Raw genomic sequence first — 27,678 nt, forward strand, 5'->3', positions numbered from 1 at the left:
CTCTGGCTCTGGCTCTGGCTCTGGCTCTGGCTCTGTCAGAGGCAGGGCTAACCCAGAAAGGCTTTCTGTGGGAGGTGAGCTTTAAGCCAAACCTGGGTAAAGAGGGACTGGCCAGGGCAAAGGTTAACTGTGTGGGGAGAGCAGTGAGAATTATCTCATGGGGCATCATGAGAGCTGCTACAGAGCCTGGGGGACACAGGGGATACCGTGCAGGGAGCAGGATGCACCAGGTGTCAGACAACGCACTTTTTGATTAGAGGTTTTTGTGCCACCCCTGGGCGTGTCCCTGAGAACTGGGCTGTGTCTGTGGTCACATGTCTCCCGCCCACTCCCCTGTCTGACTGGGAGCTCCTTGGGCAGGGCCTGTGTCTCCCCTCCTCCCGCATTATCTCCCATCTGGACCAAGTTGTGTTGGAAGACAACTGCCCAGGGCCCCAGAGTCTCCACGGCGCTGGGACAGGGGCCCCTCTGGTCCAGCAGAAGCCAGGAGGCAGGCTGCACAGGGGGCTGATCAGAGTGGACTGTGGTGCTAGGAGGAGGAGGAGGAAGGCCCGGGCTGGGTGAGGGTGGGGATGTGTGGCCCTGGCCACTAGGTCTCACCGCCTGAGTCATCGTAGGCCTGCAGCATGGCCGGGGGGCCCTGCACGCAGTCGATGATGCCCAGCAGCGTGCGAGTGAGCCGCAGCAGCTCACTGAAGCTGTAGAAGCCGAAGTAGATGAGGTTGTGCGCCAGGCTGACCACCTGCGGGGGGAGGAGGCAGGGCCCGAGGTGAGTGGGGGCGGGGCCTCGCAAGGGGCGGGGCCAGGATGGGAAAGCAGGGCTGAGCCCCTGTCAGGAGGGTGTGACAGGAGGGTGTGACGAAGGTCCTTGGAAAAGGCAGGACCTCTGGGGGCGTGGGTCTGAGAGGACCGCAGCTGCCCCCAGTGGGCTACTGAGGAAGCGAGGCCTGCAAGGAAAGCTACTGGGAGGTTGGAGGGAAAGAGCAGAAATGCAGGAAGTGGGGTGATCCTCGAAGGGGCCTGCAGGGGTGAATGGAGGGCCCCCCCACAAGTCCTCTCTCAAGTGGCCGGGGAGAATCTTCCCCCTTGGGGAGCCCCGGCTGTCTATGTGGGCTCCCTGAACTGGCTGGGGCACGGTGGCAAGTTAGGTCATGGAGCCCTCAAAGCACCCCTGGGGGCAGCTGAGGCCTAGAGCCCCCGCAACGCCAACCCCTTGCCGCCCCCCGCCCTGCAACCTCGAAGGTGAGCTTGTTCTTCTCCTCGTTGGCAAAGGGCACGGCCTCGCTGACCACATTGTTGAGGTAGTCCTCCACGAAGTCCATGGTGCTGGCAAACTTGTTCTTCTTGTCATCGCGAGAGGCGTTGAGGTTGGAGTCGTAGCTGGGGGTCAGGGGAGGCAGTGAGGGATAAGGGTCGCTGAGATCCCCCCAGCCCAGCCTTGCCTGGCCCACCCCTCTGCTCCCCATCTCACTCCTTGATGGTGATGGCTGTGGGGATCTCAGTCCAGAGGCGGGCGAACTTGACTGGCGTGACCAGCTCCTGGGGGTCCCTGTCCACGTGCACGTGCAGCATCAGGTGGCAGAAGGAGGCGCGCAGATCAAAGGGCAGCATCTCATCTGCCATGCATAGGAAGATGAGCTCAACGCCCAGCTGCTGGGAGATCTCATCGATGGCCAGGTACTGGCGGTCCAGGCACATGCGGGCAAAGAGCTTCAGCTGGTACCTGCAGGGCAGGGTGGAGGGTGAGCCTTCGGCAGGCAGGTGCTGGTGAGGGCCACCAGCACTTGGGCTCAGGCCGGGCGGAGGCCTTGGGAGAATGGCAGAGGGACTTAGGTCAAACCAGGCACCCACCAGCGTCACAGAAAAGACACAATTCTGAGCGAGCGTTTACAGCCCTCCCCTTCCTTGCAAAGAAAACCACTTCTGGCTCAGCCAGGACAGGTGTTCACGGGAGGAGAGCTGGCTGAGCGAGAGGCTGGGAGAGGCAGGCGAGGGACGCGCAGCAGGGGGACAGGTCTCCGCAGAGCAGCGGGTACAGAGCCCCGACAGGAGATCGGCTGAAAGGAGGCCTGCAAACGGCCCTGCTCTGCATGGGGTGCTGGCCTGCCCTCAGCTTTCTGCTCAGAGCCCAGATGGCCTGGGTTTGAACCATGGCCCCTTATGAAAGAAGTGTGACCTTGGGCAAGTCCTTTCACCTCCTGTGCCTATCTCCCCAATTCTGAGGGTGACAGTAGTCATGGGGCTGCGGTGAGGCTTTCGTGAGTGGCCAGGGGAAACACTTTGAATTATGGCAGGCACTGGCTAAGTGGTTATCTAGTAATCTTATTTTTTAAATAAATATGCGTGTACACAGGTTCAGGTTCATTCAGGCCCCGTCCCTGGACTGAGCTCTTTGGGCGACACTCAGCCTCCCCAGGGAAGGCCACACAGCTGCTGGAGCTCATCCCTCAGCCGGGATTGGCTGCCGGCCTTCCAAGAAGGCCCAAGGGCAGCAGAAGCGCTGAGGACGAGGAAGGAGCTGGGCCCCCAGAGGCACCTGTAGTAGCTAAGCACGTTCTCGTCGTGAGCATTGCCTGCCCGTGCCTCCTGCGCCAGCTGCCTCACGCTCTTCTCGTGGTGCTCGTTATTCTTGTCCGTCCACGTGAGCCACACCTCCTCCTCTGAATACTCGATGCTCAGGTACTCGTGGGACTGAGCCATCTCCTTCACTGGCCGAAGCCTGCGAACCAGGGCCGTGCGTCACAGAGAGTGGGGGCGGTGGGGGGCCGGGGGGGAAAGGGCGGCTAGGATGCCAGGCCAGAGCGCCCCCGCATGGGTGCCCAGCCGCACAGACCCCCTCCTGGAGTTTGGCCGAGTGCCAGTTCAAATAAACACACTCCTCAGACCACGAGCTTCTCAAGGACAGAGGATCTGGCTCAGTCCCCAAGGCGTCCTTGCTCGCACAGTGCGGGCACAGAGCATAGACAGCCAGAGGGATGGTTCCAGTCTGTACGCACCCGGGGCCCGAGCTGTAAAGGGCCTGAGGAGCAGGGCAGGGAAGAGGCGGGGCTGTGGGCAGGGGACAGCGCAATGGCTCACTCGGTCTGGATGAGAATGTCGCTGTTCTTGGGGTCCAGCACACACTTGCAGATGAGCTCTTGGGTGACAGGGATGGCGATGTGGTTGGACACACACAGGTCAGAGAGGTAGTCCAGGAACCTGGGGTGGGGACCGTGGGGGTGAGGAGGGGGCTCAGACACCAGTCCCTGGTGGGGATGCACCCCACTCTCCTCCAAAATATTGCACAACTGGTTCAATACAGGCATCAATCCTCTGGTTTCGAGATTGGGCCACAATCAGGAGGGTCCCCAGGGAAGGGCTGCAGAGGCCAAGGCCTCAGACATGAGGCACTTTACCAGTGGAGGCAAGGGTCTTTCACTGTTTGAATGATCACAATCAGCGCCCGCCACCCCTATACCCTGGGAAAACGGGGGCAGGTGCAGCACGGGAGGTGGGCTGGTGGGCTCACCGGGGCTCCCGGTTCTTGCGCACGAGGCTGACGAAGGTCTCCACCTCGGTCTTGGTGATGTGCTTCTCCAGCAGTTTACGATTGTTGTGCAGGAGGGCGGTGATGGTGTCCTCTGCCAGGATGTCGTAGCCGATCTGAGATTGCATCATCCCGAACTGCTTGGCGATGTGCTCCTGGAGAACAGATGAGCCGAGTGGCAGGGGGCCCGGCTCTGCTCCCACAAGCCGCCCCCCCCCCAGGGCCTGGGTACTCCCACTAGCAAGGCGGAGGTCCGGGGGAGGAAACCCGATCTGAGCAGCAGACTGGGTTTGCCTAACAGACTTCTTCAGCTCACGCAGCCTATCTCCCGACCAGAGCAAAGCCTCCGTGAGGGGGGAATTGCCTTGTAGGACTGGCTGCCTTATCTGTGGGGCCCGGGGCAAAATGAAACAGCAGAACCCTTCTTCGAACATTGGGACTTTCAAGATGGCCACAGCAGAGCATCGAACCCAGCTCGAGGCCCTTCTGGGTACGGAGACTGACTGCTTAAAGCGGGCCCTACTGTCTGGGTCCCTAATGTATCCCCAGAGCCTAAAACAGGGCCTGGTACATAGCAGGTGTGCACTCCGCAGCAACTACCTGCAGAGTGGTGGTGGTGGGGGGGAGCAAGCTGGCAAGCGGGTGAGCATGAGCGGGGCCACCCCAGCCGGGAAGGCTCAGGCCAGGTGTGGCAGCACACCTGGTTCTTGCGGTAATCCTCCTGGGAATGCCGCAGCACCCGGTAGCAGAGACGGAACATGTGCTGGTACGGGGCGTTCTTCTGGTCCGACAGCTCTTCCAGTCGCACCAGGGGGCCCTCACCCCCCTTCTCACGGAAAGGGGCCTTCAGAATGCCAAAGATCTGGGGGAGTAGAGAATATGAGAAGCGATCCCCCTACACCTGTCTGCATCCCTCATTATCCCAGGAACCCTTGGCCCCAAAGTCACCCTGCCCCAAAGCCACACTGACAGGAACCCCTAGCTGATTCTAAGCTGGACAGAGAACCGAGCCCACCCACCATCAGCCCCACTTCCAGCCCCCACTCCCTTCTTCTGGCTGGGATGCCACTGCTGGCCTCAGCCCACCCATCCCCACGTGACGAATGCCAACTCTGATCCTGGGCCTGGCTCAGAGTCTGGGGGAAGAGCTCAGGGCTGCCATAGCTCATGGGTCTGCGGTTAAGAGAAAAGGCAGGCCAGTGTGGCCAGAGCCAACTTCATTAAAAAAAACAAAAAACAAAAAAACAAAAAAACAATAATGTAGGGCACCAAGGTGGCTCAGTCGTTAATCGTCTGCCTTGGGCTCAAGTCATGATCCTAGAGTCCCAGGATCAATTCCCAAGGCAGGCTCCTTGCTCAGCAGGGAGTCTGCTTTCCCTTCTGACACCCGCCCCCCTCAAATAAGTAAAATCTTTTAAAAAATGTTAATGTAGGATGCCTGGGTGGCTGAGTTGTTAAGCGTCTGCCTTTGGCTCAGGTCATGATCCCAGGATCCTGGGATCAAGCCCCACATCCAGCTCCTTGCGCTTCTCCCTCTCCTACTCCCCTTGCTTATGTTCCTTCTCTGGCTGTCTCTCTGTCAAATAAATAAAATCTTTAAAAAAAAAAAAAAACCACTAATTCTTTTTTAAAAAATGTTAATGTAATCAATAAATTTTAAAAGCAAAGATTGGGTGAGTGTGAAAAACTTTTCTAGAAACCAAAGAAATACAACCAAATGGAATAAGAAAACCTTCGTGGGATCCTGGATCAAAAAACAAGCTTTAAAAAACACTTTGGGTAAAGTAAAAGAATCTGATATGGACTGGTATCATTACTAATTTTCTTATTGTGCTGACAGTATTGTGCTTACGGAGGACAATACCCTTATTCCAGGAGATGAACACTGAAAAACGTAAGGGTGAGGCTCACCCCGTTTGGAAATCCACAGATGCAAGGACAGATGTACAGACGCACAGTTACGTCAAAGCCAAACTGGCAAAATGTTAACAAGTGGATTCGGGCCGTGTTTGTACAGTGTTCACTGTACTATTCTTGCACTACTTTCTCACTATTTGAAAAGTTTCACAATCAGGGGCACATGGGTGGGTGCCTCAGTAGGTTAAGTGTCTGTCTGCCTTTGGCTTGGGTCATGATCCCAGCGTTCTGGGATCAAGCCCCACATCAGGTTCCCTGCTCCGTGGGAAGCCTGCTTCTCCCTCTCCCACTCACCCTGCTTGTGTTCCCTCTCCCTCTGTCAAATAAATAAATAAAAATCTAAAAGAAAACTTTAACTTAATTTAAAAGAGAGATAAAAGTTTTACAATCAAAACTTAGAAAAAAATATTTTTTTAAGTTATCCCCACACCCAGTGTGGGACTCGAACCCACGACCCCGAAATCAAGAGTCACATGCCACGGACTGGCTCAGCCAGCCAGGTGCCTCAGAAATAGTATTTTTTAAAGGATATTATTTATTTATTTGAGAGAGAGAGAGGGAGAGACAGCGGGAGCTGCAGGAAGTGGCAGAGGGAGAGGAAAAAGCAGACTCCCTACGCATCGGGGAGCCCGATGTGGGGCTCGATCCCAGAACCCCGGGATCATGACCTGAGTCAAAGGCAGATACTTAAAAACTGAGCCACCCAGGCGCCCCCCTTTTATTAAAGCACAAGTTCTGGGGGCTCCTGGCTGGATCAATCTGCAGAGCATTCGACTGTTGATCTCCAGGTTGTGAGTTCAGGCCCCACACTGGACATAGACCTTACTTTAAAAAAAAAAAAAAAAGAAAGAAAGAAAAAAAAAGCACAAGTTCCAGAACAGATATCCTGAGTTCAGATCCTGACCCCGCTGCTTTCTAGCTGCAGACTCTCTGTCAAGTCGTTCCAACCTCCACGTGTCAGTCTCCTCACAGGTAACATGGGATAATAATAGTTATCTCCCCCAGGTGGACAGGATCAACCAAGCCAATAGGTGTAGGGCACTTAGGGCAGTGTCGGGGGCATGTGGCCAGGGCTCAACAAATACTCATTTTCCAAAAAGGGGTGAAGAGAAGCTGCAGAGAGACTGAAGCTCCACTGCGGATGGGAAAAGGTTCCTCTTCTGGACACCCGGCCCCTCCCCCAAGGCCCAGACCCGCCCCTCCTGTTTGAGGATGCACACACCTGTTTGAGGATGTTCTGTTCTCTCATCAGCTTCTGCCGTTCCCGGTTGGGCTTGGTGACCATGATGTCCAGCACATTCTGCCCATTGTTTGGGACGTCGCTGACGAAGAACACCAGGTCCTCCAGCAGCTGGATGACAAACCTTCATGAAGGGACACCAGGGATGACAAGTGTGAGGCACCGACCTAGGGAAACACCCCCAGGACCCAGGGCCACACGCCCCTCAAAGGCAACTAGCCCTGCCCCAAACATGCTCTCATCAAGCCACTCGCCTGCCCTGCTATTATCCAGAGCACAAAGCCCATCATCGGCTTTCAACTTTGCTCCCCAGCTTCACCCCAAAAGGCTCTCAAAACACACCCCTCACCCCACCCACCCTGGATTCCAAAGTGCCCCGGGACAAAGAATCTCTCTGTACTCAGATCTGGAAAGGAACAACAGGGCACAAGGTGTCTGGGGTGAAGGGCTCTGCATTTCTGTCCAGATCCTGCCACTTACTAGCTTTGTGACCATAGACAAGTCTCTTAACCTCTCTGAGTCTGAACCCTTCATCAGGATTAGTTCTGGGAGCACATGAGCTGTGAGGCAAGAGCCAGGGGCCACCAAAACTTGTAGGAACCGGTCCCCACCTCTGTCTCCCCAACCACAGCCAGCCAAGACTGCCCGGCTTCTGCTTTGTGACTTCTTGGTTCATGAAATGCAGACCCTTCAAGGACCCAGCCGTGCGGCCCACCTGCGGTCATTTTGGCTGATGAAGCCCTCATTGAGTTTCTCCACAGCACTGGCCAGCATGGAGCTGGCATCATTGGCGAAGTCCAGGTCTCGGATCTCAGACACGGGCACGGACACGATGGCAAAGGCCTCCTTGTCCTCCTTGGTGGGGCAGGTGCCCAGCTAAAGGGAGAGATGTCAGCTGGGCACCGAGGGACAAGCCAAGGACCCTGCCTTGGTCTCCCAGCCCCAGCCCCAGCCCCGCAACCCCGGGCGGCTCGCACCATGAGCCGAATGGGCCGCTCCTCCTCAATGTCAATGGGCACGTTAGTGCTCTGGATCCACGTGTTGGTGCAGAGGTGCCGCAGCCGGACATAGGAGTTCCTGGAGGTGGGGCCGGGGGCAGGCCTCAGAGTGAATCCCAGCAGCCTGCCTCGCCCCACAAGGGTGCCACATCTCCACATGACTCCATGGGGCCATGGGACAAGGGAGACCGGTCCCCTCCCAGGAGAAGCCCAAGCCAGAGAAGAGTGGCCAGCAAATGGCCCCAGGCCCTGTGCTGCTCCTCCGCATGTGCCTCGCCTGCAGCCCCAAACCCAGAGCGTTCCAAAAGCTGGAGCTTGTTTGTAAACTTGAAACCAAGATTCATTTGGACAAATGAGACTACTTAGATATTTATCCCACTTCACGGCAAGATGCGTGCGTCTCAGAGCAGAAACATTCTTGTCTGATTACAAAATGTAATTACCTTTCTGAAATGAAAAACAATCTGAATCTCAAAACGCACCTGGCCCCAAGAGCTTCAGGTGAGGGCTGGTGGGCCTACAGTGAGGGATGCCATTACGTCTCCCGTCAGCCCTGTTTTGGGTACACTTGATACGCCCACTGTCAGATCAGGCAGTCAGGGCAAAGGGCCTGAGGTCAGACACCTAGTAAATGCCAAAGCCTGACTGACACCTGGGGAGTTTCTTGACATTATGTCCTAGCATCTAGGGTTGGGGGGCCTTAAAGATTGGGGATCCCGGTCCCCCCCTCCCTCCCACCCCGTGGACAAACTTGTGCAGCCTGTGCTTGAATGTGCAGAGCGCGAGGGGGGCAGGTGGCTGATGAACACCGGAGAGAAGGCATTTTGATGAAGCAGCCAGCACAAGGCAGCACCGCGTGTGACCAGAACCCAGGGCCGGGCACACGACATGCGTTAAGTAAAGGATAGTTGCCTACCGCTCTGAGAGCTTGGTCCCCAGAGGGGCAGGACAGGCAGGTCCTGAGGCCAGAGCTCAGGAGGACAGAGGAGCATGGGATGCAGGGAGCCCAGGGACAGGACGGCACAGCCTGGGCACCCCTGTCAGCCCCCAGGCACACGGCACCTACTCACCGGGGCACAAAGGAGTCAGTTTTCTGCAGCGTAGTGGGGTCCAGCTCAAAGAGGGAGGCGATGTCATTGCCATGGGGCACAGCCACCAGGCGGTACTTGATCTTCTCTCCAGCGTTCCGGCGACCTACACGACTCTGGGCACCCTGGGATGAGGACCCCAGCTCAGACAGAAGCCCCTCCCTGCTCTCAGGTCCCCCCCAAACCATCTGGGATCCCACCCAAGAGGCCTTCTCCCTCCAGCTCACCTCCCAGGATTTCCTGGCTAACCCCCACGGTCCCTCCCCACGGCGGGCCCTGGAGCCCTGCTCCTCACCATTCCTGCTGCCTTGGGATCACAGGCCTCACCCTTGTAGCTGGGGTTCTCCTGGACAGACAAAAAGGATGGGCACAGCTACTGGATATGGAGCTATGCTCACATGACCCCCACCCCAAAACAAGGTCCACATAGGGCCCTATGTTGGGGCAGATGGTCCCTCACCCTCCTGGAGATGCCCACCCCAGTGCTAAAGCCCAAATCACTCCTGAGGAAGCCACTAATGAGAGCTCCCAGGCCCTGCCCTTCTCGCCCTTTACATGGACCCACAGATGAGAACACACACATACAAACACACACATGCAAACGCCCCAGTATGCACAAGCCTGCATATTATGGACAGACATACATGTGGACTGTAAGTCATATGAGGGGTGGGAACCTGGCTTGCTGGTGACTCCCCAGTGCCCAAAGGAGCTCCTGACACAGAACAGAGGCACAGTAATATTCAACGGACTTATTTGCATCAAGCACTTATTTGATAGTATTTGTTAAATCCAAGGGTGCGGCTAAGCCAGGGTCCAAAGACACGTGTGTCCATGTGTGCAGACATGAGCCCGACTTCCAGGCTCACATGCGCCCATGTGCCCACACAGCCTGAGCTCCCAGGCGCCCTCTCCCACCCCGCTCACCTCGGCAGCCAAGTAGTTGCCCGTGGCCAGGTGCTTGAAGCGGTACAGGCCGTTCCAGTGGCCAGCTCCTCCACGGCAGGGGTCGTGGTGGACCACCTTGGGGGGGCACAGGGGTGAGGCAAGGAAGAGAGACTGGTGGCCAGGGAGGGGTACTCAGACCGCAGGGAGGCCTGGAGAGCTCTGGGTAAGTGGCACCCGGACCCCCACACCGGGCTCTACATGTCCTACCCTCCAGGGTGTTGGGGGGAAAAGGGGCGGGCCCCACGGCTAGCGAGGAGGGCTGGGTCCTGGGTAAGAGGCAAGCTCTGACCTCCACTTCCCAGAGGGCATTGGAGCTGGTGGCCGAGGTGGCAGACTGACGCAGTGTGGTACGCAGAAACACCTGCAGCTTGCCCTTGTACTCGTCGCACGTCAGGAACTTCTCCTGCTCCGCGTGGAACAGTCGCACCACATCTCCCTGTAGCCATGGGCCATGGGCTCAGGTTGAACCAGGACTTCCCTGGGGGCCAGCCCCCCCTTCCCCACCCCACCTCAGATGTGGGCGTAGCTGGCACGGCCCTTGTGCTCCTTGCAGAGCCAGCAAGCAAAGGGCCGAACACGGGCCGAGCCCCCCTGGAGGGTGGCTAGGGCCAGGGGCCGGACCCTCAGCCAGGCACTCTGCCCAGACCCCAGATTGAGACCCTCCAGGGCAGGGCATGCTCTTATCCAGAAGCTTTCCCAGCTTCCTATGTCAAGCCCACCATTGACTGTCTCCTTCCCTGATTTGTATCTCTGGGGACCCCACCTGACCTCTAAGGGCCAATCTCGAGTCACCCTCTCTATTAAGGCTGGAGGGATATCACCTCCTGGGGTTCCCCCAGACCCACGGCTGCACCCCCCTAGGTGAATATGGGTAATTCTTGCCCATTTCTTCTGCTCCCGTGGGCCTGAAACAGCTGGAGTGCAGAGACTGTGGCCTATTCATCTCCAGAGCTCTGGACACAGAGATCAAGTCTGGACCCTAGTTCTACTTTCCAAGCTGTGTGACCTTGGATAAATCCCTTAAGATCTCTGAGCCTCGGTTTCCTCTCGTGCAAAATGGGGATATTAGGACCTCCTTGCAGAAATTGTGAGGGCCATGATTTGTATGATGAAGTAACCCTGCCCATTTCCCACATGCCGGCTGCCGTGTGAGCCCTTTACAGGGACTTCCTCACCCCATCCTCACCCAAACTGCCTGGGTACCTATATCATTATCCCCATTTTACAGGTGGAAAGACTCAGGAAGAGAAGGTAAGTAAGTGTCCTGCCAAGGGTCACACAGCTAGTGGTGAACCTGTGGTGCAGCTTCGGAACCCTCACCTTTCCACTACACTTCCTCTGGCAACGGGCCTGCAACCGGCAGGCTCTCAGGGCATGGCTGCCACCCCTGTTCCTGTCCCTAATGACATTCTCTGGCTTCCCTACCCAGCACCTAGCTCTGCGCGTGAACGCGCCAGGGAGCGAGCGGGTGAAGATACACAGATTAAACCCGTTACTTTGGCAGAACGTCAGGACTTCTGTATGCACACGGTATAGGGCAAGAGCCAAAAACGGGATGGGCTCTGTGAACTAGGCTGCCTGACCTCCAACATCCAAGCCGTGACCGGTTCACCGAAACCCTGGGGTTCAGCCCAGTGATGCTTCACTGTCTAAAGGCCACACACAGATTTGGGGGCAGGAATGTGTTATCAGAGAAGGCTTCTGGGAAGAGGTGGCGCACAGGCTGAGGCTTGGTTGATATGTGGATGATGTACAGGCTTAAGGGAGGGAGAGAAAGGCCTTTGGGGGTGCCTGGGTGGCTCAGGTGGTTAGGCGACTGCCTTGGGCTCAGGTCATGATCCTAGAGTCCTGGGATTGAGTCCCACATGGGGCTCTCTGCTAGGCAGGGAGTCTGCTTCTCCTTCTGACCCTCCCCCTCTCTTGCTCCTCTCTCTCTCAAATAAAAAATCTTTAAATAAAAATCTTTTTAAAAAATAAAAAAGAAAGTTATTTGGACAGAGCATGGGTAGAGGGGGGAGGGGGAGGTGCTGAGCCCCTCGGCGCCTGCCAACCCCTATGCCCCAGCACCCATGCTAGCGGGTCTGGAACCAGGGCACAGGTCCTGACTCAGCAACCTCAGGCCCTTGCCTAAGAGGGCACAGGGCAAAGGGCAGGGTGCCTAGCCTGGCTCCACAGAGCCAGCGTTGGGGAGGGGATAGGGTGCTCAAAGGATCTGGGCCCCATGGTGAGGGGATGGGGACCCCTAGTCCTCTGGCACACCCTTAGCAAGAGAAAAAAACGGAGGCTAGCAGGGACCCAGAAAGGATGCAGAGGGAGGCTCTGAGTCCAGAGACAGAGAAGGGGTGGTCCAGCTTGGGGGAGCGGGGTTTGGGGTGCTGCGGGGTGGAGGAAGGCTGAAGAGGGTGCAGAGCCTGAGAAGGGGGCACACAGAGGAGGAGACTCAGACGAGGAGCAGAGCTGGGCAGGGGGAGGTAGGGGAAGGGGGCCCCGGCAGGTGGCAACGGGGGTGAGGGAGGTGGGGGGCGGCAGTTCTTACCCCTTTCAACACCTCCTCCAGGTGGTCTCGGAACTGCATGAACAGGTTGATCTTCCAGCTGGTGTTGCAGTTCACGGAGTTGACCTGAGGAAGGGCAGAGAGAACGCTGACTGACACCAGGTGGATCCCCAGAAGGTAGAGGCTGGGGTGCAGAAAGGCCCGAGGTGAGGGGGTTGGGGGCGGACCAGCCCAGCTCCCGTCAGAGCACAAGGAGCAAGTGCTATCTCTCAGCCAGGGTCCACCCCCCACCCTGAGGTCCCAGCCCAGCTGCCCTGGGGCTGCTGGCCTGGAGGGTGGAGAATGGGGCAGAGGAGCGGCAGGAGGCCAAGGCAGGACTGGAGGCCGAGAGCAGGGTGAGGAGGGGATGTCTATGCCCTCAGGGCCCCCCCCCCCCCCCCCCCGAGCGCTCACCTCCTTGCAGCCCACGTTGTCACTGAGCTCGTAACTGCTGGCATGCAGGGGCTGCCCGGCATTGACAGGGTTCAGGATCACCTTGTCCCCCACCACTACCTATGGGCACAGGAGCAACAGGGGGCAGGTGGGAAGGGCATCTCTCTGATCTCAGTCTGTCCCTCTGAGAAATGGGCACAACCTCCCCCAGTCCCCCCATCGGAGGCCCCATAGAAGCCCCTCTGGAGCTGTGGCCTGCATCTCCCACCGGGCCCCTCCAGCCCTGGCCGGTCCTTACATTGTCCCCATTGCTCCGCAGCTTCCAGAAGGGCTGGATGAAGAGCCAGGAGCCCTCATTGCCTGTCGCATCCAGCGTCACGCGCATGGCGTTCTTCTCCAGCAGCGCGGGCAGCCGCTTATTCACGGTCAGGTACTTGTTGCTCTTCATATGCAGGAGCTGGAGGGCAGACGGGGTGCAAGTGAGGGTGCTGGGCCCCAGGAGGCCAGCCCCGCAGGGAGGGGGGCTCTTAGGACCCAGTGGACATTGGTCACAGCTGGACACACATACGGTGTCAGATACACAGACGTAAACACCCAAACTGAGAGACATGCAGCCACGCACACGAACACACGCCCCCTGTCCAGCACCTGGGTGATCACAAAAGAAGCCAGCATTTCTAAACACTCTGTGTGTTTGCTCATGTAATCTTACAACGACCAAAAGGGAAGCGCTATCACCGGCCTGATTTTACAGATGGGGAAACAGAGGCACTGGAAAGTTAAGGAACTTGCCCCCGAGTTCCCAGAGCCAAGACTGGAACTCAGATTCCAGCATTTGCACTGGTGACCGGTGAGCACAGAAGCCACGCATGGGCACAGTTCCTCAGGCCAGGCGGTAGGAGGCACGATATGCAGTCTCAGAGACAGTGCCGGGGCCACCCGCTGGGGACACAGCACTCCCCGCCGCCGCCCCAGGGCATGTCAGCCACCAGCCACCCCAGGGCATGTCAGCCACCGCCGCCCCAGGGCATGTCATCACCAGCCCAGTGTCTCCAGGGGGCAATGCGGTCTCACCTGGATCACGCTGCCGTACTTCACCACGTCCCCATGCACTTTCTTGTTCTCTGTGTCGTTCTGCTTCTGCTCCATCTGGGCCGCATGCTGCTTGGACACATGCAAAGGTGGACAGCAGGCTCAGAAGCCTGCTCCTGCTGGGCCACATCCCCGACCTGCACACACATGTGTGCACGGATGCACATAAACACAAACACACACATGCACAGCTCCTGGCACTGTACCCAGAGTGACCCCCCAGAGACAATCTGGCCCATTCCCTCCCTCTATTGAGAAGGGACTGATCCTCAGAGTGTGGAGGGGCAGCCTGAAGTCAGACAGCAGGAAGCCCAGGGGAACTGAATCCTGATCCCCTGCCCCCTCCCCCCACCTCCTCTGGAGGGTACCGGCCAACAGGCCCGGGAGCTCCCTATGCTCTCGGACAACCTAAGCTGTACCTCACTGCCCCCATCTTAGCAGAGTCCTGATGCCCCCAACATGGGACACCTGCCCCAGCCCTAACCCTGACAGATGCGCCTAGTGCTCCTTCCTCCTCCTTCTTCTCCTCCTCCTCCACCCCTCTCCTCCGTGACCCTCCCTCCCAAAACTGTATGTGCTCCTAGCCACTGCCTCCTGGAAGCCCCCACTATTGGGCCACATCCAGCTCTGACAGATCCAACCCCAGTGGCCCTCAGGATTTGGTTGGCTTCCCACTAGGACCCTTTTTAGGCACTTCTCTCACTTTAACCAGGAAGCTGCCTAAGGATAGACTGACTCTATCTCCTCCATCAGATTGGGGGTTTCTGGAGACAGGGCTCTGTCTCCTCCATCAGCTTTCCCTGAAAGCACTGGACCCTCTGTGCCTTGCTTCTCCTCAGCCCCACTCTCTAGGCCTCATGACTGAGGCGGGGGCAAGGGTGGCTGTGAGGGAAACTGGCCGTGTACCATGTGACTTCCCACAAACCTACAGTGTGTGACGACATGACTGTGTGTGTGCATGCGTGCGTGTGTGCATGCGTGTGTGTGTGTGTGTCTGCGTGCATGCACATGCACATGGAAATGCCCTATACCCAGGCCAGATCCCCAGTTCAGCCGCAGGAAGGATGCCGGTGACAGCACCCAACCCAGGAAGAAAGATGAGATATTTATGACAGAGCTCTGGCAGCCCACCCCTGAACCCCCTCTTTCCAGCCCAGTTCATAGCTGTGGGGTGAGGCCCATCCTTCCCCATTTCATTTCCACCTCCTCAGGGAAGGGGCCCACAGAGAAGCAAGTCTCCATGACAGTGAGGGGCACACCAGGCCTGAGGGAGGACCTCAGAAACAGGCTTCGAAGCTGCTGACCACAGCCAAAGCCTCCTATTCGCTTTTTCATGGGGACTGGGCTAGGGGCCCTGAGAGTCTGTCCAGAGAGCACTACCTAGGATGTCCACTGAGCCACTGCCCCCAAGAGACCCATGAGCAACCACCAAACCCTTCCATGGTGCACTGTCCATGTGCCCAACGAGCCCAAGGTGGGTCAGAGACCTGGGAGCCATTTGGGGCCTACCACAAAGTCTCTGGTTGAGCATAGACAGCCCAGCCCCCTCTAAGGGCCCCAGGATCCAAATCGATAAAATGAGGGAGGTGGTTAAGACTGGTTGTCAAGTCAGGTTCCCTGGAGCCACTATCACCAGGAACTAATGGTAACTTCCCGTACAGCTGTACAGGTTGTTCACTGCACCACACTGTCCAGCTGAAGGGCTGGGTGGGAGCTGAAATCTAATCCACCTTTCACTCACTGACCCATATGTCCTGGGCAGAGGGCCACGCCAGCCTGAAGGAAGGAGCACCTCCTTCTAACTGGCACAAAGGGTCATACAGACGAGTGGATCACTGGGAAGGCACGCTACTTCCCCTCTTTCACCGCATTCGCACCCACGCATACCACTCTCTTGCATGCTGGGCTTCTGGACTCAGCCACCGGGCCCCTTTGTCTCTGATGAACAACATCCAACCCCTGACATCCACGTGTGCCCAGCTCCCTGAGGCGCACAGGCGCTCTGCTGCGCGCAAACCCACCTGCAACTTCTGGAGCAACACCACGTCGGCGATCTTCTCCTTGTCCTGCTTGGTCTGCTTGGCCTTCCAGTACTGCTTCTGGGCTGAGTAGCGGTTCATGGGACACACCTTGAAGAGGCAGTCTGTGGGAGGGCGGGCAAGGGCAGGGGGAGATCAGTTCATGCAGGGCTCGGCCTGCTACCTGGCCCCCAAATCCCACCTCCACTCTACCCATCCCTCCCTACCCTCCTGCCCCACTAGGGCAGAGAGGTAGTGGTTGGAAGAACCCCAAAGAACGTGGAGAAGGCGCGAGGGCAGGATCTCACTTGGGAGGCAGACACATGCCCTCCTCCCTGTGGCGGATTTATCAGAGGCCCTTGAGTCCCGACCCCATGCCCATTCTGTGCCCACTTTTGTGGACATTGGTGGCTGACAGCTAATACCTACATCCTTCTCTGACTCACTGCCATCTTGCCCACAGATGCCTGGGAAGTTATATCCCATGCCATCCCCGACCCCCGCCCTCAAGAGCAGCTCACTGTGAGCTGCTGACACAGAATCATCGGGCCTCTGGAGGTGACCTGTGTGGGGGTCTGGTCATTCCCCAGCTCCCTGCAGTATCGCCCTGGAACCACATCCTTGTCTGGGACTTCCCTGGCCCTAAATGAGGAAGGCTCCCTCACTTTCTCCTCCTGAGACCCCTCCTCCATAGGCTCTGCTTCCAGGGAACTAGACCTAAGACCAAGCCACTCAAAACTCCATGAACATGTTCACTGTTCCGATTTTTATTTTGGAAAGCAGACAAAACACCTTTGATTTTCGCAAGCCCAAACTCCAGAGAGGGAGCCAATGTTTCTACTCATCTGAAAGAAGCAGGAGTTGGAAAATCCTATTCTGAAGTGTGGCAGGAGGGGATGGAGGATTATGGGTCAGGGTCAAGTGATGGCTCAGTGGCTGGGCTGGGTTGCCAGTGGCATGGGTTACACTCCCAGGCAGTGGGTTCCCTGTCACAGGAGGGAATCACAGCCTGGACAAGGGACTGGCCTCTAAGATGCTCTCATACTACAGGCTGGGCCTCCATGACTGCATAGGCTCCAGCGGCATGGCGCCCAGGAGCTGGGATGGCTGTGTTGGAGCGTCCCTCCTTCAAGTCCTTTTCATCTGCCCTCCAAAGGAAGGCTAGGTGCCCACTGTAGTCAAGGCTGGTCATCCAACCCCCAAAAACTAAAAAGCAAAACTGGGTGCTCCTGGGTGGCTCAGTCAGTGAAGCGCCTGCCTTCAGCTCAGGTCATGATTTCAGGGTCCAGGGATTGAGCCCCGCATTGGGCTCTCTGCTCAGCGAGGAGTCTGCTTCTTCCTCTCCCTCTGACCCTCCTCCCCACTTGTGCCCTCTCTCTCTCTGTCTCAAATAAATATTTAAAAAGAAGCAGCAGCAGAAGCAGCAGCAAAACTGGATTTTCTAACTAGTCCATTAACACGCAGCCCCCTGGTGCCATCCGGAAGAGACTGAGCGAATCGAAGTTCAGAGAAGACAGAACTTCCTTAAAGGGAGAGGGGGAAACAGCAGTTCTATAAGTGGGTAGAGTCACCAAGGCCTGCCCTGCCTGGTCCACCTTGATACCACCAGCAGGAGCGGGCACTGCTTCTAGAAACAAGCACTCAGTTTGTTGGACAGAGTAGGTCTTTACAAGGATCTGCTTAGCCCTCAAGAAGCAGCTCAGGTGTCACCTCCTCCAAGAAGTCTTCCTGCTTCTTCAGGCTGGGCTGGAGCTCTCAGGGCTCCCCAGACCCCCAGCTTACCACACCGATCTCACTGCCTTGTTAGAAGCCACCAGTTCCCAGCCAAAGTCAGAGCAGTGACCCAAGCCAGGGATTGTCTGGCAAAGTGGGGGGAGGAGGTGGTCCCAAGAGAGGTAACAGCTTGCATTTAGTGGGCAGGGCAGGGATGCTGGACATCAGCACCATAAAGATCGTCCAGCACAGGGGCGCCTGGGTGGCTCAGTGGGTTAAGCCGCTTCCTTCGGCTCAGGTCATGATCTCAGGGTCCTGGGATCGAGTCCCTCATCGGGCTCTCTGCTCAGCAGGGAGCCTGCTTCCTCCTCTCTCTCTGCCTGCCTCTCTGCCTACTTGTGATCTCTGTCAAATAAATAAATAAAATCTTTAAAAAAAAAAAAAAAAAAGATCGTCCAGCACAACTCCTGCCGAGAACATTCTGCCACACACTTGTGGGTGGACTGCTGCGGGCAGTGCTCTGGGTCCAGAGTGGCACACAAAAACACAAAGGATTTTTTGCCTGGTTTCAGCAATCAGTGAATTTTTCAAGAATGCAACTCAGATATAAGCTGAGGGAATCTGTGTTGTCCTTTGTGTTGTTCAAACTTTACCAGGAGTGGTTTTTTTTGTTTGTTTTTCTTTTTTTTTTTTTTTTTTTTTTTTTTTTTTTATATTTTTTATTTTTTTAAAGATTTTTATTTATTTATCAGAGAGAGAGAGGGGGAGAGAGTGAGCACAGGCAGACAGAACGGCAGGCAGAGGCAGAGGGATAAGCAGGCTCCCTGCTGAGCAAGGAGCCCGATGTGGGACTCGATCCCAGGACGCTGGGATCATGACCTGAGCCGAAGGCAGCTGCTTAACCAACTGAGCCACCCAGGCGTCCCTGTTTGTTTTTCTTTTTGGCTGTTTCAGAGAATGCATCACTCCTGGCCATGCCAGATGCTTGCATTTGTGGCTGCCCTAGTCATGATTCACAGGCAAGCTCTGACTGCGTCCTTGGGCCTTCTAGTTGTGCCCGACATTGACTTCTAAAGCGCCTATTACTTCATTAGAAATCGCTTTCCTTTTACGTCTCTTTTTGCTCACACTTAGGACATTATATTGGCCTCATTCCCTGACCCCCGCCAGCTCCAGGCTCCCTCAGACCCTGGCCCCGCCCCCCCATTTTATATGATATAAATATAGATATGCATCTGTTGTATTACTTTTGAATTCTACTTAAGAATATCAAAGCATGCTCTGGTTCTGACAGGCTAATCTGCAGGTGGGCAGGGCCACATGGAGCTCATCACCTTGTCGCCAGCGCCTAGCCTGGGGCTCAACAAATACCTGCCAGATGAACGCATGAATCTAGAAACGACTCTTTCATGCGGATGAGATGGGACCTGAATTTATAGCTGAGAAAAGAGGAAAAGGATAAGGCACTGCAAGTGGAGGGAAGGACCAGAGGGCACCACGTGGAGGGGGCAGTGAAGTGATAGCAGCCAGTCACTTTGGGTCTGGCGAGCTGGGACGGGAGGGGCCAGGCCAGGACCCTGAACCTGAGTGAGCCTGGAGCCCACAGGCCTTGGCGATCATGAACTCTCTGGTCTCCCTACACCTCCACTCTTCCCCCTTACCCCACCACTCCCAATCCAGAAAGGAGAACAGAAGGAAAGAGAGAGGTGGCCCCAGGTCACCCTAGAGCAGAGGTCCTCAAGCTTTTCTGAACTGACTCCTCGAGGAAAGATATTTTTGGATCACCATTTCATGAAACAACATGAGGGGCTTCCGCCCCTGGTAAGCGGGGCAGGCTCTGACGGGGCTGAGAACCATGGTTATAATATCTTTTGGACCAATCCAACCAGAAAACAACTAACACAACCGGATTTTTCAAATGGGTATTATTTTAAGACTTCTGAAAGAGCTGACAAACGAGCGAAGAATTATTGGGCCCGAGAAGAGGATCAAAGGGAAGTTAGAAAGCTATAGAGACACCCAAGTTTTCACCCTGAGAATAGTCACTGATTCCAGAAAAGAGGCTTTTTATGTGGGTGGCTTCATCAGGGGAAGGGGGTGGGGTGCAGAAATCCAAGCCCAGGCCCATGGAAGGTAGGAGTCTAACAGGAGACACCCCACTCAATAAGCTGGGACCCCAAAGGGTTATACTCCCAAGTGAAGGCTGAACCCGAAACAGAACAGATCCTTCCAGGAACTAGAACCCTGTTGGAATCCCCTGGATGGTTCAGGAAACCCCAAATCTGATCCTGGCCTCAGGCAGCCTTGGACAGACGGAGTCCCAGGAGTCTGGTAATAGGATATGTAAACCCCCTCTGGAGGAAGGTACCTCCCTCCTGGTCTATAACCACTTGTAGCAAATTCTTCAGATGCAATGGCCAGCATACAGTCAAAGCCAGCCAGGAGCTCTCGAGAACTAGCTGTTGTGAGAGAGAACCAACCCACTAAACAGACAGTAGAAACAGACTCGAAGAGACTCCAGACACAGATGTCAGTAGAACAGATATGCCTACTCTGCTTAAATCCACGAAAGCCCGAGGATCCCCGCAGAGAAGAGGAAACTGTAAAGAGTAACATCTCAGACTGAAAAAGAACCAAATGGAATCTCTATAAATGAGAAAGCTTCAACAACCACATTTAATACTCATCGAAGGGGCACCTGGGTGGCTCAGGGAGTTAAGCCTCTACCTTCAGCCCAGGTCATGATCTCAGGATCCTGGGATCAAGTTCCGCATTGGGCTCTCTGCTCAGCAGGGAGCCTGCTTCCTCCTCTCTCTCTCTGCCTACTTGTGATCTCTGTCTGTCAAATAAATAAATAAAATCTTTATAAATAAATAAATAAATAAAAATCATCAAACGCATTTACCAAGAAGGAAGGAGCTGAAGGAAGAATGAATGAAACAGGAACGACCCCTACTATCATGATGCATTCGGATTCCATTGTGTCCAGGTCTTTAAAGGATGGGGGAGCCCCCCTAAAGGGACTTCGCACAGCCACAAATGGGTCAGAGCCCTTGTCTGAATGAATCACTGTTCTGGAGTGTCCCAGGAGGGGGAAGGAAACCAGACGTGATCTCTCCAGGCTCCTGACTCTTCTGTCTTTGTCTGGGAAATGGACTCCCTAGCACTTGTCAAACTTTACTTTTTCTCTCTCACACAGATCATCCCTTAGATCCTGGTCCAGAGTGCATGTCAGGAAATGCTTGTTGAATGAATAAATGACTTGAGTCCTCTCCAATATCTGTGGCACACGTCCAGGCTTTTACGGGGCTGTTGGCCTAACGGCAGCACTGTCAGAACCCCAGAAGGGGCTGGAAACTTTCTTCTCCCCAAACCCCAGGGCAGGAGGGCAGGATGGGAGGAAGAAAGATGGAAGGTGACCAAGAGACCGGGCTCACACAGGAACAGCAGCAGCAAAGGCCAAGAGAAAAGTATGGGTCCGGGGAGGTTTCCAACAGTGAGGACGGTGTGTGTTGGGGGACATGCACTCATGGCTAAGGGGGTCCAGAGCCTGTGGGGCGGCAGACAAGAGGATATTCACGTAGTAAACAAAGTCTAGCGACATTCCCTGAAACTAAAGTTCCTAACAGTTCAAAAAGCCACTGCCACTGGGGAGCTATAAAAAACACAAAGTCCTGGGGCACCAGAGTGGCTCAGTTGGCTCAGGTCATGATCTCAGGGTCGTGAGATGGAGCCCCCGGTGAGGCTCCATGCTCAGCAGGGGCAGGGGGATCTGCTTGAGATGCCCTCTCCCTCTCCCTGTCCCCCTCTGGGGACCCCTTGTCTCCTTAAAATAAATTAATTAATTCAATCTTTTAAAAAAAAAAAAATACAAACTCCTAGGTTCTGCATCAATTCAGCAGGCTGGAGCAAGGCCAGGCGAGGTGGGGGGGCGGGCAGGTGATATGCTTATATAAAGGCACCCTGAACCCTAAATAGTTCTGCTGCTCCATCGAGATTGAAAAACACCAGTGCCCAGGACTGGAGGTGAGAACGCAGCACAGGAATAAAATTCTACAGCCACAGTAATGTCCAAGCTCTGTCGTAAATCGTGTAAACATCTGCTTCTAATTATTTTCAACATTTAGACTCTACCTACTGAACAAAACATAAAAGACTTCATTGTGGTTCCAGAAGAGAAGGCAAGGTTATTCGGTCTTGATGTAAAACTGAATGTGCGTCTGGCAGCAGAGGGAAGGGGCGTGGGGCAGTGCAGGGGCTGCTGGCCTGCTGGGGAAACCAAGGTGGAACCATGCCCCTCTCCCCGACGTTTATAGCAGGTGACAACAGAGAATCGAGACAGGCTGCCCCCGAGATAGGCTGCCCTCAGGAGGACAGGGCAGAGGAAGCAGAAGAGTGGCCCAGGGGAGCTGAATTCTCCTGGAATAAGCAACACAGGGTGAGACCTGGGAGCAAACAGAACAAACAATGAAGAGCTTGAAGGGACCACCTTCTCCTATGACATTGACCCCCCCCCACCGGCTCCCTGGGGCAACCTCGCCGCTGGTCTAACCTTCCCCAGCAGCTGGTCTAACCTTCCGGGAGCACACCTGTGTTTGTTCAAAATGTCAAGGGACAAGGGTCTTCACTGCAGCACTGTCTGGAAAGATGGAGATTAGGAAGAGCTCAAGTGTCCATCAGAGGGGACTGGTTAAATACATTCCAACCGATCCAAATAATGGAATGTTCTGCAGCCGTAAGAGGGCGAGGTCAGAAATTCCCACAGGTGCTACATGTGAGTAAACCTTGAGGCCATTATGCTAAGTGAGAGAAGCCAGTCACAAAAGGACAAATACTGGATGACTGCACTCGTGTGGGTACTTAGAACAGTCAAATTGTTCGAGGTGAAAGTAGCATGGTGGTTGGAGAGTGGGGCTGCGGTGGTAACTATTCAATGGGTTTAGAGTTTCAGTGTTGTAGGAAGACGAAAGTTCCACGGCGGATGGTGCCGGTGGCTGCCTATCGGTGACAATGTGCTTAATGCCCCGAACCATACACCTAAAAATGGTTAAAGATGGGAAACTCTGGGAGCGCCTGGGTGGCTCAGTGGCTTAAGCCGCTGCCTTCGGCTCAGGTCATGATCTCAGGGTCCTGGGATCGAGTCCCTCATCGGGCTCTGTGCTCAGCAGGGAGCCTGCTTCCTCCTCTCTCTCTCTGCCTGCCTCTCTGCCTACTTGTGATCTCTCTCTGTCAAATAAATAAATAAAATCTTAAAAAAAAAAAAAAAAGATGGGAAACTCTGTGTTAGAGATCTTTACCACAGTTTAAAGATAAATAAATATTTCCTAAATGTTTCAAAGCAACTAAGTTATAGAAACACTATTTTCACACAGTTGTCCAGGACACAGAACAGAAATAGTGTCTAAATGAAAAAAACAAAAACAAAACAGAGTTCAAGATCTCTATATGCTAATATGAAAAGGTCTCCAGTAGGATCTGTAGTGAGATTTATAAAGTCAAAACAAAACAAAAAACAGAAGAATATATAGAGAATGCTACCTTTGTGTAAGACAAGGAGGAGGGACTCCAAATATATGTTTGTATTTGCAAACACTGGAGGATGCATAAGGAGCTCAGGAAAGTGGTCTCCTGAAGGGATGATCATAGAGGAGGGGAGTGGGGGGACCAGGCAGGTGGGAGCAGACCCTGTCCCCCTATCTGTACAATGTTTTGATATTTTAATCATATGAATAAATTACCCAGTCTGTTTTTCTATATGGTTGCCCCCAGGAAGGGGGGACAGAAGGTCCGAGAGTGTGAGGTGGGACACCACGGCTTTCACCTTGAACCTCGAGTCTGTATTTGCATTACTTTTATAAAACAGGGTTGGGGGGGTGAGGAGAACAAAATTTTAAGGGGCCAATAAACATAGAAAAGATGTTCCATCTCACTAGTCCTCAGAGGAATGCAAATTAAAACCACAGTGAGATGCCATTTCACACCCAGCAGGCTGGAAGATATTTAAGTGGGATAGACCCAAGTGTGGCAAGAATGCAGGTGGAAGCGGTGGGGGGGGGACACACCCACAGTCTGTGGGGGGTGAGCACGCACAGCCCCATGGGAAGGCTCAGAAGAGCTTCTTCGCAGCAGGACTCCCCCTCCCTGGGAACACACCCAGGAAACTCTTGCCCGGAGCCCAAGGACGTGGATGGGACCACTCACCACAGCATGGCCGGCAACGGCCAGAAGCTGGAGATGGCCTAAGTGGCCATCAGCAGGAGAACCGATAAAAGGCTTGCTGCTTATTCACCCAATGGAATATTGTATAGCAGTCGACGAGATGAACTAGACCCACATGTGTCAATGTGCAGAAATCTCACAAACGATGCAGAATGAAAAATGTGCAGAAAGATTTTAATATACGGGGTTATAAAAACAGGAAATAATACCCTGTATCACTCGTGAGTATAGCCCTGTGGATTAATAGCAAAAGTATAAGAAAAGGCTCCTGAAATATACACAAATTTCTGATGAGGATTTGCCTCTGGAGAGGGAGGGAGAGGAAAAGGATCAGGGAGAAGACCCAGAGGGCTTTCGCTACAGGCATAAGAGGCTTTAAAAAAGACAGGGTCTGGGGGCGCCTGGGTGACTTGGTCAGTTGAGCATCGGACTATTGGTTTTGTCTCAGGTCATGATCTCAGGGTGGTGGGATGTGGGACTGAGCCCCACATCAGGCTCTGGGCTCAGCGCAGGGTCAGCTGGAGATGGTGCCCCTCTCCCTCTCCCCCCCGCCCCGCTCCTCCCCGTGCCTGCACCTGCGGGCTCTCTATCTCTCACTAAGGGAAATAAATAAAATCTTTTTAAAAAAATGACAAGGTTTGAAATGAACATGGCAAAAAGGATTTTGACAGAGCTCTCTTTACTTCTGTGTAGAGTTAAAATATGTCTTAATCATAACAAAAAAATAAATACATAAACGGGGCTCGGAAAGTGGGGCAGATAGAGCAGAAGCACAGGCTTGGGGGAGGTGAGGGCACCCAGCCTCCTGACTGGCCTCCTTCCCCGGCACTGTCCCTCCCCCACACCAGTCTGGCCCCTGCATACACTCCTGGGGTCGCTGTAGCTGGGAGTAAGGTTGACTAGGAGGCGAAAGCTGTCCAAGCCCTTCACTGCGTTTCCCCGGGCTCCGCATGGAAGAGGAGATAGAAAAAGGGCTCATGGGAGGGAACATGCCCAGACTTCAGGGCCTGACCAGCAGCTCATAACTCAGAGCAGCCATAACCCCAAGATTCCTATGGTGAAGCAGAGGTTAGAGATGGTGGGCTGAACTGGGTTATCCCACGCATTGGGGAACCAGTAGCCTGGGCCTCCCCAGGCCCTGCACACTCTGGAAAGAATTCCCAGAACATGTCGGGGCTTGGAATGGCCTTAGAGGATGGCTAGAGCTGAAACCACAAACGAGAAGCCAATCAGGGGCTTATAGGTTGGCTGGGAGCATCCCCGGGCTTTGCCAGCTCAGCCTGGGGGTCTCCAGCGTCAGCGGGTGAGAACAACCAAGCTGCAGGGGGAGAGAGGGAGAGACCAGGGTTCGCAGCAATAGCTGGGCCCACCCAAGGATGGCAGGACAGCACTCGGGGGCCCTTAGGACACAGCCATCCCTGATAACTTCTAGCCCACTTCTGACATGCCTCCCACGGCCGCCGTGCCCTTGCCGGGACCTCCTTCCGGTGCCAGGGTATTTACAGGAGAGAACTGGGACTCCCAGGCAAGAGGCCAAACTCTGCTTTTCTTTTTCTCCTCTGCCTCAAAATGAAGAAGTTGGAGGCCATGTCTCTTTGTCCCAAATTCTAATACTCCGGCTGTACCCACCAACCCCTGGGCTGCACAGAGACCTCATCCTGGCCCAGAAGGCCGGCTCTTCTCAGGTCTAAATAGGGCCCCAGGAAGTTCAGAGGGGCCCCTGCCTGCCTCCCCCAGACACCACAGGCCAGGACCTGGGGCAGAAGGGCAGGGAGCAGGCTGGAAGCTCTCTGAGTTGGCTGGGCGCAGGGAGGCCCCTCCCTCAGGAGCCTCAAAGCTCTCCTACTTCGGGCTCCAGGAGAGGCCCATGCACTGTCTCCACCTTCAGGACCCGGAGAGCAATCAGACCTGGGCCAACAAGCGGGAGGCCCGCACGAGTGCCCTGAAACCCCTAAAGCCTGGGCCCAATGCCTTGGAGGCTGGGTCTGACTGAGGGACTCTGGGACAGGTCACATCAATGGAACTAGAGGAGCCAGGCCTGAGAGAGGCAGCAGGGGCGGGAGGAAGCCTGAGGAGGGGCCGATGCCTGCCTTTATTCCTCAGCTGTGTAGCAGACCCCCACTCTGTGGCAGACACCACACAGAAAACAGTGAACAAAACAACCAGAATGGAGGTGAGAGAGGCAGCAGGGCCCAATGGCAGGGCTGAGGGGTCCACGGTGGTAAGGGAGGGAAGTCCAGGGGCAAGGCCCGACCTAAGACCCCCAAGCAGAGCCCATGACAGAAGCAGAACAACAGGTGTGGGGCCCCTCTGCGGGCTGGGGGGCCCCCCTCCATCTCCTCCAGCCTCCCATGGATAGACAAGGCCCCGGCAGACCGACGAAGGCTGGGGATGCCACAGGATTATCTTAAACCCCGCTTCCCTCCCAGCATCCCCCCTCAAGGACAATCCCGGCTAATCTCTCCCCAGAGGAGCAGCCCCGTGGGCAGACAAGGCGGCAGCTGCCTGGCATGTTCCTGCCTGCTCCCACCCTGCCCACCACACCCGGGATCTGTCTGATTGTCTGTCTCGGCTTCGCAGGGCATCACAACAATAACACCTTGCCTCAGCTGGGCACAGTGACAGCGGGAGAGCATTTAATTCCCTGGGCGCCCCTGTGCCTGCAGGGTGGGGCTGAGGGGCAGAGCCAGGCCGGGGCTCCACCAACTCTCCTAGGGCTGGAGTCATCCACAGCCTGGGCCTGGGGACACAGTGGGACAGGGATCACGGGTTCCAATCCCCATACCACCCTTATGGGAGCACATGGAAGAGCTCTCCCCCCGACCCCCGGGACCTCCCAAAGCCTGAGAAAATTCTCCCTCCCCTGCGCCCTCCGAAAATGCCCCATTGTGCAGACAGAGAAGGCCTTGTGGCTGGTGGGGAGTTGTGGGGGCGAAAGGCTCCCAGCCAAAAGTGGGTGTGCTCCTCAGAGTGGAGGCAGCCTCCAGAAAATGAAGGCAGAGGCCATCTGTGCCAAGATGGCAGTGGAAGCCAATGGGGGGGTTCCCACTGACTACAGTAGTGTGAGGACTGCCAGGCAGTGCCTCATCTGACCCAGCCCATGGGCACTGGACGGGATCAAATGGGTTCTGTCCCTGGTCCAGGACTCTGCAGCCTGGGAGGAAGGCTGGTGTGGAGGTGGGGGTCTTACCTCGGAACTTCTTAGGTGGGTTGTCCAGGTCCCCCGCCGCGGGCTCCACCACACAGCGGTCATCCACCAACCTGGGTGAAAAGGTAGCCCAGTCAGGGGGAGAGGAGAGACCATCTCCCCAGGTGTCCCTCCTTAGGGGCAAGGGATTCAGGGCACCAGGGAGGCCTCCCCAAAAACCCCTCTCCATCACTGTCCAACTCCCAACCCCTCAAGTCTTTCCCTTTCCTGGCACCACTGTTAAAACAGATGGGGGAGTCCTAGGAAAAGCCCAGAGACACACCCAACCCACCCCCAACCCCCGCCCTCTGCCGGACGGAGGGAGCTAGAGCTGTCCTTTGAGGGGGTCTGCCTCCAGTCTGGGCTCCCACGCACTGTGGACATAAGGCTCATGAAAGCCCTGAGACCCTGCTGCCCAGACCTGAAAGGGCAGTGGGCAAAGCAAGAAGGAAAGGGAAGAGGACTAAGAGAAACAGACAAAGTAAGAGAGACTCAGAGAGGGTGGAGGGGAGACACAGAGAGAGCAGAAGAGAAAAGATAGACAGAAAAATAAGTAGGATACAAACAGAGGCACAGAAAGACTGGAGACAGGTGGACAGATGGCAGAAGTTTATGAAACATCAAACTAGGGGGACCATCCTTTGGTCCCAAAGACCAGACAACAAACCTAACACCTTCTCAACCCCAGTCAGGCCCCATTCCACACCCTCCTTTTTGACCTACCCTAGGGCCCCAAACCCCCCTCTTAAGCCACAACTGGAATTAATCCTGAATCTCTGGAGGACAACCATCCACCCACCCAGCCA

At 55.4% G+C, this 27,678-nt stretch overlaps 1 protein-coding gene across 3 annotated transcripts in view; it reads right to left on the reverse strand.

The window, feature by feature from the left end:
• The window catches only part of ITPR3 (inositol 1,4,5-trisphosphate receptor type 3), a 66,839-nt gene that overhangs the window by 23,862 nt on the left and 15,299 nt on the right, over nucleotides 1-27,678 (reverse strand). For 2 of the 3 annotated variants that reach the window (XM_059178608.1, XM_059178611.1), the window contains exons 2-21: nucleotides 26,876-26,946; nucleotides 15,757-15,878; nucleotides 13,718-13,804; nucleotides 12,942-13,100; nucleotides 12,665-12,763; nucleotides 12,254-12,337; nucleotides 10,007-10,153; nucleotides 9,697-9,792; nucleotides 9,065-9,115; nucleotides 8,752-8,894; nucleotides 7,661-7,760; nucleotides 7,399-7,559; nucleotides 6,666-6,807; nucleotides 4,227-4,388; nucleotides 3,509-3,681; nucleotides 3,079-3,198; nucleotides 2,537-2,719; nucleotides 1,472-1,723; nucleotides 1,236-1,380; nucleotides 601-742 (exon numbers count right to left, since the gene is read on the reverse strand). In XM_059178608.1, coding sequence (XP_059034591.1) covers nucleotides 601-742; nucleotides 1,236-1,380; nucleotides 1,472-1,723; nucleotides 2,537-2,719; nucleotides 3,079-3,198; nucleotides 3,509-3,681; nucleotides 4,227-4,388; nucleotides 6,666-6,807; nucleotides 7,399-7,559; nucleotides 7,661-7,760; nucleotides 8,752-8,894; nucleotides 9,065-9,115; nucleotides 9,697-9,792; nucleotides 10,007-10,153; nucleotides 12,254-12,337; nucleotides 12,665-12,763; nucleotides 12,942-13,100; nucleotides 13,718-13,804; nucleotides 15,757-15,878; nucleotides 26,876-26,946 — 2,639 coding nt within the window. The remainder of the gene's footprint in view (nucleotides 1-600; nucleotides 743-1,235; nucleotides 1,381-1,471; nucleotides 1,724-2,536; nucleotides 2,720-3,078; nucleotides 3,199-3,508; nucleotides 3,682-4,226; nucleotides 4,389-6,665; nucleotides 6,808-7,398; nucleotides 7,560-7,660; nucleotides 7,761-8,751; nucleotides 8,895-9,064; nucleotides 9,116-9,696; nucleotides 9,793-10,006; nucleotides 10,154-12,253; nucleotides 12,338-12,664; nucleotides 12,764-12,941; nucleotides 13,101-13,717; nucleotides 13,805-15,756; nucleotides 15,879-26,875; nucleotides 26,947-27,678) is intronic. The other variant, XM_059178610.1, reaches the window with a different exon arrangement.

This window comes from Mustela lutreola, chromosome 6, assembly GCF_030435805.1.
Source record: "Mustela lutreola isolate mMusLut2 chromosome 6, mMusLut2.pri, whole genome shotgun sequence".
NCBI lineage: Eukaryota > Metazoa > Chordata > Mammalia > Carnivora > Mustelidae > Mustela > Mustela lutreola.